This window comes from Morone saxatilis, unplaced genomic scaffold, assembly GCF_004916995.1.
Source record: "Morone saxatilis isolate NCDOM2014 unplaced genomic scaffold, NCSU_SB_2.0 Contig18, whole genome shotgun sequence".
NCBI lineage: Eukaryota > Metazoa > Chordata > Actinopteri > Moronidae > Morone > Morone saxatilis.
The window spans coordinates 24,310,678-24,322,178 of NW_023339740.1; the positions used below are offsets into that span (position 1 = coordinate 24,310,678).

An 11,501-nucleotide genomic window follows, 5' to 3' on the forward strand; every position below is an offset into this window, starting at 1 on the left:
ATTTGATACATTGTTATTATAAAGATATATATTACAGACACTTTAATTAAAGGGTTTCCAGAAACATCCAACTTGGAGGATACCCCAGGGTGGAGGGAGTTTATAAAACCTCAGGATCCTTCAGGAGGTCCAAAATGGATGAATGAATGAACTCACCTGGAAGCTCTGGACTCTGGGAAATGCTGCAGCAATATTTCTGGACATCGGCCTGCAACGACTACACACACACACACACATTATTGACAGCAGATCATTATTACAGCACACAGATGAGTTGAGACAGACAGACAGACAGACAGACAATAAGGTAACCAGACCTCAGCAGAGGAGTGAAGGTGATGTTGGAAACCTCCATGTCCATCTGGTCATCATCATAATCATCATCCTCGTCGTCTTCATCTTCATCCCCTGTCCCGACCAGGCTCCGCCCCAGACGCCGAACCTCTCTCTCCAGCTGACCTGGGCGAGTGACAGTCGGCTTACTGACAGGAGAAAAAGTGAGTGAGAGGGAAAGAGAGAGAGAGAGAGTAATTAATAGTTTCTCCAAATACTCTGTGTGCTTTGTATGTATTCTTCTGGCAGAAGTAGAGGGGTGGAGTTTATAAACTGCTTGAAGGAAATCTGCAGCCAGAAAAGAAAGCTTGCTTGCATACTGCAAAAATAAGACCGGGTGCAGGAGGATATCTGGGAATTTTTGGCATACTGCATTTGTTAATTGGTTGTATTAACATAAGATCTCCATGCAATTAATTCAAAACCATAATATATTGAAATATATATATATATATATATATAAATTATCCCTTTTGGTTTCAGATTTCAAAGGAAACCGGATATGTATTATGTAGCAGAAAACAAAGAAAACACAATTTAATTTCAGTTGGAGAGAAGAGCTCTCCATTGATTTAGCACTGCACTCACGACGGACAGTGAAATAAAATCAATGTTGATGTTGCAGAACCAGAGATATCATCCTTTTTATTCCACGCATTCCTCTCCCTTGTCAAAAATCTGGCACGTACATTACCCACAATGTAGCTCGACACCATTTAAGGCACACCATTTATCAGATTTTTTCTTGCAATTAACTTGCTGTCATCAGGTGATCAAAGTACAGAACTTTTTTACTTTTTTTATACAGTTTTATGATAACTAATGGTTTCCTAATCCTGTGGATTGAAAACTGCAGAAGAAAGCTTGTAAGTAAACCTTGAGTTTAGATTATTTTATCAGAGAAATGTAAAAGTCTAAGATTTTAATGTGAGAAAACAGATTAGATAATTCCTATATTTGCTTTATGTCTGACGGACACTTATATATGTCGATAATTTGGCTGATATTATCTGTTCATAGAGACATCAGTATCAGTATTGTTATGATAAGAGAATGAACGTGTGAGTCGTGTAAATTCTCACCTTTCAGGGTCATTAAATCCTTCATTCCTGATGACCAGAGATGATCTGCAGATGAAGGAAGGGAAACAAAATTACTTAAAGAATAGAATAATTTGTTCAGTTTGTTTGTTGGGAGATTGTTTGTTGTGTTTTTTCATTTTTTATTAGAATATAATCACCTGAAAAAAAAATACTTTATCAACAGACAACGCGCGTCAATAGAAGATATATCCAGTGGCTTAAAATCTCAACACAGTGCAGACCTGTGGCAGAACTGGGAGGCTTAATGTGGCAGGACTCGGTATGATGTCCTCACTGCTGTATATTTACAAGTTATTGTTTTTATCATTTGGTGCTACTGGTCAGCAGGTGTAACTGGTTGTTACCAGGAAACAGAGTTTGAGTTAGGATGCTGTTAGGGTGGCAAACTTTTGAGGCTTAAAATAAGTAAATCTTATTTCTATCTTAACCGTCTATCTTGCATTAGACTAATCTAAGAGTAAAATTAGGACTGGCCAAAACTGGACACACAAAAAACTTCTCTCATCACTCTGCATAAGACAGTGAACAAGAAGGTTTGAATAAATATTTAAGTAAATGAGTGCTCCTTTAAAAACAAAATGGCAAGTAAAAAGTTTTGTTTTTCTCATCCACATTACAACCAGAGACTGTTGTTTCTAGAGTTTAGTGGAGAAGATGTTTCTGGTTCAATGTGGACGTGATCTTACTCATCATTGTCTTCGACTCTCAGGAAGTCGTGTCCCTCCCAGCTTCCTGCTGTTCCTTCAACTGGATTATACCGAATGTCCAACTCTATATAGATCTACACAGAGAGAAAGTGAAATCAACCAACATCTTAACAAGGTTATTTGACATAACTGAAACTAAATGAAATACAAAATAAAATTAGAATTTTGAAAAAAACTAAAACAAAATAAAAATACACAGGAAATGTCTTTAGTGTTCCCAGCTTGGTCAAATTTGTCAACACAACAAGAATGAGGCTTATGTTCATTGAGACTGGGATCTCTACATGACTGTGAGTCAGTGTGTTTATATTGTAATACATATTCTGACAAAAATATATATTATAATAATTTAAAAAACTAAAACATTTTCAGCAAATGCACTCTGAAAAGGGTAACTGAAACTGAACTGAAATTGGAAAATTAAAATTAAACTTAAATAAGATAAAACTACTTTCTAACTATACAACTCTTGCCCACTGTGTGTGTGTGTGATGTGTGTGTGTGTGTGTGTGTGTGTGTTTTGTGCTGTATACTGCCGCCCAGTGTGTTGTCCTTACATCAGTCGACTCTATGGCATCAGTGAGTGGTCCCGTCAGCAACAGCGCTCCCCATGTAACAAACACTGCTGGAGACTGGACGACCAGCTTTGGCCGGAGCGATCTACACACAGAGTTAAAAATAACTATACAAATAAAAATATGTGTGTGTGTTGTGTGTTGTGTGTGTGTGTTGTTCTATTGCTGTTGAGAGTTTGTTACCTGTTGGAGCAAGATCTACTGCCAGTTGGTAAAGACTGACGCGTCAAAACTTCATTCTTCTGATCTCTTTACCATTAGTTGGAGGCCAATCCGAAATAATAGCTATTTACACACAGCACACACACACACCCACACAAGCACACACACACACACACGGTTACTTTCTTTGTCAAATTACTTCATTTTATGCTCTGAAATGAAAGCGTGTGACACAACAATTTATCTTTTTCTAGGCTTTTTAGCCGTAAATACTCACAGCTTCTTCATCAAACCGGAGAAGACTCAAGTGTCATTCACACTTTGACCTTAACTTCAGTCACATGATAACAGGTATTGGGGGGGGGTTAAAAGTAAATACACAGAACATTAGCGAGCAATATAGAGTCAGTGTCTTGTTCAAGGACAGGGATCAAACCGGCAACCCCAAAACTTATGACCAACACACGTCTGGGGAACAGCTGCTGTATTAACGTTCATATCGAACTGCTAACTTCTGTTTACAGCAAATAAAAACTCAAACTAGAGTTAAAGGTGGAAGAGATGGTTTCTGTCTTGACACTGGACATGAGTCCATGAGTCACCGTGGCACGCACACACACGCACACACGCACACACACACACATCTGGTCACACCTGAAGAACAAACAGTCTGACTCAGTGGCTGCACAGAGAAATATATCTCAGGGCTCACCGATCACGTCATACATATAACTGTAATTCTGTTATCTAACCTGTCAGTAGTCCTTAGGCCAACCAACAGGTGGTGATGTGGTGAAGTTGGTGGAAGCTCCAGTTCAATAAACACTTCCTCCATTTTCAAAATCATACAATAAAGTCTGTTTTCAGGAGAACCCTTAAACACAGAACCACAGAGTCTGCGGGTCATTGAGCGATAAGGAAGACATGTTTCATGTTTTCATTAAATACTACAGCACCCATGAGCCTCAGTGGCCGTTGCTATGGAGATGCCTCTTTCCAGAGCTGTGAAATCAAAGTAATTTATCCAACTACTTCTACAAAGCTCAACCGGTAACCACATCAAGCTTAAGTGAAACCAGGACTCCCAGGTTCTGTTTCAGAAGTAAGAAACTCTATGGAAATATCTCAGCACTTATTGAATGGATTCAGGATGAATTGTAATGACTTTGGTGATCGCTCCACTTTTCATCTACCGCAGTCTTGTTAAACAAGATCCAAAATCACTCCCTTTTTACTATATAGTGCACTATATTTACTCTTTGCCATTATTTGAGTGTCTGAATCCTGAGTTTAGAAAGTCATATTTATATTATGCCTCAAAAACTCCCACAATGTAACAGAAAAGCAGCACCCATGGTATGTACGCCATAATGTAATGCATCATATTTTTTAAGATCCTCTGTGGACCATGAATATCTGTACCAGAATTCATGGCATTTCACTCAAAACCAAAAACTTCAACCTCATGGTGACACTAGAGATAAACTTCACCAAAGTTGTTAATATTCATCCTCTAGGAACTATTAATGTCTGTTTCATAACAATCTATCAAATAGTTGTTGAGACATTTAAGTCTGAACCAAAGTAGTGGACCAATCGACACAGAACCTTTAGTGTGGTAACGCCTGCATAAAAAATGGTTAATTCAAGAGCATGAATTATGTTATTATGTTATTATGTTATTTTCCTTCAGGAGTCCTGCCAGTAGAATAAAAATCACGCCAACTGTAGGTGTGTGTGTGTGTTGAAGGAGCGGTTGTGTGTGAGTGTGTGTTCTGTAGGAGTGGTACAATTTCCTATCAGCACCATTAAAATAGTTTCAATCTGAAGCAGACAAACAACTGCAGCTACCTGATATAACACACACACACACACACACACAAATATGATGAAGGTTATGTGATGTGAAATCTAAGCAGCTCATCATCCTCGTGGCTGTTTCTACTTGAACTGACCCGTCTGTAAGATTCAGACCGACATCAGGAGAAAATGTCTGTTTGTGTAAAAACCGTATTTATTTATTTATTTCGGAATGTGTCCGCAGTTGGACAGTGGTTTACTGACCTCATTGAAGATGGCCAAGTTCTCACACTGCAGGACTTTGGTTTTATGGGTGAAACCTGGAGGACAGACAGACAGACAGACAGGTAACCATAGTAACAGTACTGGTGCTTCGGGCTCTGTTAACAGCTCACTGGTGAGTGAAACTAACTTCTACATGGATTAAACTGACTACAAACACACTTTAAAACATGGGGATGTCTGATGACAGACTTCCAGGTGTCCACAAAGATACACAAAGTTATAGCTATTTCTATATAGTAATCATTAATGTCTGCTACTGGGTTGGTCAGTTTCCCCATAAAATCAATGAAACAAGGCGGTGAAACTCTAAAAGAAAATCTAGTTGTCCCTAAATTCTATTTTGTATCTAATGTTTCTCCAACTGTCTTAATCATTCTGAAACCAGAACAAAACAAATGTTGAGGATGATTTATTTTCAGTGTTCAATATGTTATTTTAAGATTACATAGGTAGGGTAGGAAATCTATTAAACTATGTTGGAGCAAAGTTCACAGAATGAATGTGAATCCATAATACTGTAATAGATTGTGATATTTCCCAGTAATAGAACTTTTGCTTCATTGACTTTTTGGTTGAGTCAGAGAGATTGAGAGAAAATGACAAAAAGTTTAAGTTATTTTAAAAGCCTAAAAAATGGGGCTGTTCCTGCACAACATCAGTCCAATCTGTGGTGTTAATGCTCCGATAAGCTGGTTTTAGGAGAGACGATAATTAACAAACATGAAGAAGTTGTTGGTCATGATATTTCAGATTCAATGTGAATATTATTAATGACCAAACACCTCGGCAGAAGCTGTACTGTGTGTTATATTTTTATGATTATTAATGTATACGTCACTTTAATATTGCATCTGATATAAATATTAAAGATCATATCCTTTTAACAATGATAACTCAAGTTAATTGCTTAATTAATTGTGTTACTCTGAATGTAACTATAATACTGTTTGATTATATTTGTTGCTCATTATCTAGAAAGTAAATAAAACCCGCCAACCAAGATATGATCTCAATAGAGGAATGTACTCGTATTTGTTTTGTCTCTTTGACTAAGCCTGTCCCAGATCTGATAAACATCGACACTAACGCAGTCTTAAAGGATAGGTTCACATTTTCTCATGTCTGTCAATAAAACAAAAGTCCTTCCTGCTGTTCAAACTGGCCTTCATCACATCCCTTCCCAACATGCTTCCAGTGGAATCTGTGGTCCTTTTAAAGTTTAAGAGGCTTAAACAGTCTGAGTTAGTCAGATTAAAAGGATACGTCAATGTCTCTTTACTATAAAACTGTTTTACCAGCTACAACATGAATTGTTATACTCATGTATCAATAATAATAATCTATTAATATATATAATAATACAATGATGTGAAAGGAAGCATTCTACATTTACAGTGGTTTTACTTTTCATGATATATGGATACTTTGTACTTTCACTTTAGTATATTTTTGAAAAAACTTTTACTCACAATATCTCTTTTTACAGAGTGGTACTTCTACTTTTAAAGGATTTGAATACTTCTTTCCACAAGCTGTTATAAAGTTGGAAGCTCACTATTGTTTAAAATATCATCGTAGGAGCGCAGAACAAACTAGGAAAACAGACCAACGGTACACCGAAGACAGGGAAGTGTATATAATAAAATATTATATAATATAATATAATAAAAAATAATATAATACAATATAAGGAGGCCGTTCTCTCCTTGTAGATGCAGACAGGTTAGTGTATGTTACTGACCTCTGAAGCAAAGTTCGACCTTTCTGTCGGATCGTCCCGGCAGGTTGGAGATCCTCCTCAGATTCACACTGATGGACATTATGATCCCGATAACTGACACACCTGTCTACCTGTTCACCTGTCGACCTGTCTACATATTGTCTCTCTGACGGTGTCCCATCTGCTCTCTTCTGTCCTCTCTCTTCAGCAGTTGGAAACTAACTCCTGTGTGTGTTTTCTGTCCAACAGGGTGATGGGAGGTACCTCTGTGTGTGTGTGTGTGTGTGTGTGTGTGTGTGTGCATAACTGCACACAGAGGCTTGTTAAAGTGTGTGTATGTACAATGTGTGTGTCTGTTAAGGCAGGTCCTCGCTAATGTTTGAGAAAGCAAATAGTTGCTCAACTAGTTTCCTCCTTGACACACACACACACACACACGCACAAAATGGTGGAAGCAACACTCCGTTTTCACTTATAGGCCTGTAAAAAAACACTTCGTTTTAACTAAATATTCTGCATGGAAAACCAAAAGCATCAAAATACAAAGTACTGACTTCAAATGACTCTTTTCTTTATGAAGTCTGGTGTTTGTGTTCACTGACAGCTGATTTTCTGGTTGTCATTATTGTACAGTATGATCATTTCTTTCTACTCTGTTCAGTTTCTTACTTTAGTAACCCAAAAGTCACTTTAATTTAAGCCTTAAAAGGTCCAATGTGTTAAACACACGGCCGCTCACATAGAGCCTGTTTGTTGGTTTTCTCTGTTCTAGGCCTTACCGGTAGGAAAGATGGAGGTTCGACATATTGGACCCACTCCCTCTGAAGATAAAAATGTCTCTATAATTATTATACACTAATGAAAACATACCTATGAATAAGATATTCCATTTCTGACAAATGTTACACACTGGACCTTTAATATCTGTACTATTAAACATGTAGCGGTTCATTATGTTGATTTGCAGGCCCACAGAAATGGCTGTAACCCTCTAAAGGTCCATTAAATGTCCCCTCCCCAAATCTGCTCTACTCACATCAACACACAAGTGCTCTCTCTCCTATGTAACATGATTATTTCTGGCCTCCATGGCAGCTGCCCCCCCCCCCTAAATTCCCCCAAATCCCCAAAATATGGTCCATGAAAAAGAATTACCCTTTAAACAGTGGCAGCTTTATCAGCTAAAACACAGTAAAAAAAAACATTTGTCTCTTTCCCAAAGTTGTTTTATTGTATTGTAACAGGCAGCATTCATACAGGCATGATGTTACTGGTTGAGTTATGCTGGTTAGTTAATAGCAGTTAGTTGAATAAGCTGGTGGCCACATGGTGCTGTGGATCAACCAGTTTACTTTACAGAGTGAAGAACAATGTGTGTGACAGAGGAAACTGTGCTCTCAGTGAGCAGCACCTTGGAGCAAAGCATTATGGGAGGTGTAGTTCTTATACAGATGAGACAGGCAGCATTTTCTCATGTTTTTCCTCTTTTACAAACAGCTGTTTTTTGTCCTGGTGATGGTTATAGTGACAATACAGCATGTTTAAAAATAAAAATGCTGAATTTGGCTATAATGTCTCAGTATAACTGAGGCTCCTTTAAAATACTTGTGTAAAAACAGAATTTCCCTTCAACTTGAACACATGAAACACGTTTTTGGCAACGAATCAGAAAACTAACAAAGACAACATTATGGCAGCCTAACAGGGACAAACTTCTACAGATCTACAGAATCTGCTGCAGTTTGGCCTCAAAACAAGATAACATTGAACAACAAACAAAAATATCTCAACTTTAACTCATTATTTTGTGCTACATGGTCCAAATTAATGTTTATGCAGAATTTAGTTTGACTGAACAAACTTCAATCAAGTAGTTTGTAGAGTTATCTTCTCCAAAAGGTGAATTAATAAAAGACTTTAGAACTTAACAGATTTTCTGTGGTCTGATAAAACCCTGCAGGTCTGTAGGTTTTCTAAAAAAAAAAATCCCAGAAAGTAAAGTAGTTTAAGTTGTGACACAGATCGATAAAGTAATCCAGTAGAAAGTGTTATTTATTTTGACAAACTTTTCTATAATCTTTGCTTTTTTTCTTGTGAATTGCTGGATAGTTTTCCCTCCTAATGCCACTAAATGTATTCAAACAATTGTCACAACTGTTGATGCAGCCGATCTGTATGCTGATATGTTGATATGTTTAAACAGTTCAACCAAAGAAGACATTACAAATCTTAAGTAAACAGACAACGATGTTACTCTGTCAACTGTTCAGTCCGTCTCTCTAGAAAACCTCTTTACAAAAATCAACACTTTTAATCTCTCTACTTTCTGGGAAATTGATCTAAACTTTGTGTCAAATAAAGAAAATCTGTTTAAATCTGACCCTCAGATTGAAAACGCCTCTGAAAACTCAGGTGATGTTTGAGAAAGACAAGGAGAGCAGAAGAGGCTCTAAACTTGTGCTTCTGTCTTTAATGGTCTACATGAGAGGTTGACAGCAGTCTGTGAGCAGACGACAAGTGATGGTTTCTGTTTTCTTGGCGAGAAAAGCGGAAAACAATCGGATCCAAGAACAACCAAACACAGTCTGAAGCAGCAAACACTGTTGGCACCACAGAGGCTGACGCAGGACAAACTGCTGAGAAACACTTGAACACAGCTTCAAGTAAAAAAATAATAATAATAAAAAAAAAAATCACTCGCTTATGTAACTCACGTTTTTCCCAGAGCTTTCAACCACATCTCGCAGTCTTTCAGAGGGCGTCAGTGTTAAACTGAGGGTGCTGTAATGTTCCCTATAGCTGCCACATGTGATGTCAGGATTAAGTCATACACCAGTAGTAGACCCTCAGTCCATACAGGTATAAACAACCACCGTGTATGTTCGCCTCAGTCCGGAGAGATGTAAATTCAGTTTGAGCTCTTTTCTGATCAAGACTGTGAGATGTGGTTTGACTGCATTTATTTAAACACTTTTGTTCACTCAAAGTGCTTTATAATTGCATTTGTAAGCCACAAAAACAAGTAAGAGATTTCTTTGTCACATAGACTGTTCCCAAACATGAAGAATGTTCTTTTTTGCTAATGTTAAAACAAACTTTAGTGCTAAAAATTATATGTAATACAAATATTTCACTTTGATAAAATGGACCCTAAAAAAAGTCATCAATTGCTTTGAAAGTTGGACAAAAGAGGAAAAAAAACCTTAAATTTTCTTCCTATTCTGTCATTCCCATCACCATCCACAGCAGTTGTGATTTTAAGTGGTTAATAATGTTATTTAAAATTGACTGTAAAGTGATTTAAAGTGATTTAAAGAGGTTTCAGGTGAAGTGTTGGCACTCTTTAATCAGCAGTGGATTTTGACAACATTAACTCTGGCTTTGCTGCAGTAAACATGGGTTTTGACACATTGTGTGCGTGTTCAGATCATTAGTCACAAAGTCTTTGGTAAAGAGTGGTAAGGAGTGTTACATTACACAATATCAGTGATCTGATGTACGACAGGTCACGTGGTCACGGGGGGGGGGTCTGATCAAATCAAAGTTAAATGAGAATTTAGTTAGACTGAAGAATCAACTTGAGGGCACAGTGTTGGTTTACTTTTCAGACATGTTTACCTGCAACTTGAAAAAAGACTCACTTGCTGACAGTATTTACGGTAACTTCCACATGACCTGAACGCAGCATCACAACACCATCGCTGAGGCGGCCATGTTGGCTCCCAGCAAACATTCAATTTATTTTATTAAGGCACTTTACTCTGAGACATCGTCTCTACTTTCAGAAATATGACTTTACTCCACTCCATGATCCCTTTCTTCTTCGTTTTTGTCATTGATTGTGAGATCAATCGGTGCCTCTACCGCCTTTTCACGTGGTGGCAAAGAGTCTGAATGGCATAAATTTTATTTTATTTGACCGACAAACATTTTAGCATCCTTCAATGCAGACACCCACTATAGTATAAACAGAACCATGTGTGTCTGCAGTCGGCATCAATTTTAGGACATTTTATCCGACTGAATGGAGACGAGCTTCAGGTCGGTCGAACCTTCAGGGAGCGCAACTACAATCATACAGTTGGTTGATTTGGGATGAAAGATTAACTGATGGCGATGCGACGCGCTGCGTGACCTGTGCATGATACTGACATCATGTATGGGATGCTGCAGGTGGTCAGGTTTGGTGTTTTAAGGGTCAAGCAGAGATCAGCCCCATTTTAGGAAACACAGCGGGCTTGATGGTCGAAAATAAGCTCATCACTGGGAACCAAGATGGTGGCATCAACAAACCACTGAGAGTCGTGACAGAACAGTCCGGAAACATTCAGGCTGAAGCAGCTGAAGCAGAGTGCGGAGGTCACACAGGCTACTCTAAAGACTACAGTAAGGCTATAGTAGAGTTTATAGTAAGGCTATAGTAGAGTTTATAGTAAGGCTATAGTAGTAAAGCTACGATATACAATGTCATTCATAATATAACTTTCCAGCATTTATTGCAAAAGCAAAGTGCAAAGTATCAATACCTGATCTATAAAGCTAATCAGAGCCATACACACACACACACACACACACACACACAGTGGTGGTCCAGAGTGCATAGTCACCATGGTAACGTGGACCCCACTGGTTAAAGCAAGGAACCGGCAGCTGTAGTTCCTCTAATGTCCACTAGATGTCGCTGTGATTAAACTCTTGCTTTAGTGAGGTGAAAATCACCCACTTCTCTCTAAACAAAGTCAACACAGTTTTTAGACAAGATCAGCTCTCAGGAGATCACTGACCTTTCTGTTACTATGGCAACGATAATGGAGGC

The 11,501-nt window shown here is 38.1% G+C and overlaps 1 protein-coding gene across 1 annotated transcript in view; it reads right to left on the reverse strand.

Annotated features, from left to right (window-relative positions):
• The window catches only part of fer1l4 (fer-1 like family member 4), a 27,197-nt gene extending 20,339 nt beyond the window's left edge, over window positions 1-6,858 (reverse strand). Inside the window, 8 exon segments of the mRNA XM_035661780.1 lie at window positions 157-217; window positions 318-482; window positions 1,416-1,460; window positions 2,123-2,217; window positions 2,701-2,803; window positions 3,633-3,754; window positions 4,945-5,000; window positions 6,707-6,858. Coding sequence (XP_035517673.1) covers window positions 157-217; window positions 318-482; window positions 1,416-1,460; window positions 2,123-2,217; window positions 2,701-2,803; window positions 3,633-3,754; window positions 4,945-5,000; window positions 6,707-6,785 — 726 coding nt within the window. The 5' untranslated portion in view covers window positions 6,786-6,858.
• Between the last annotated feature and the right edge of the window lie 4,643 nt (window positions 6,859-11,501).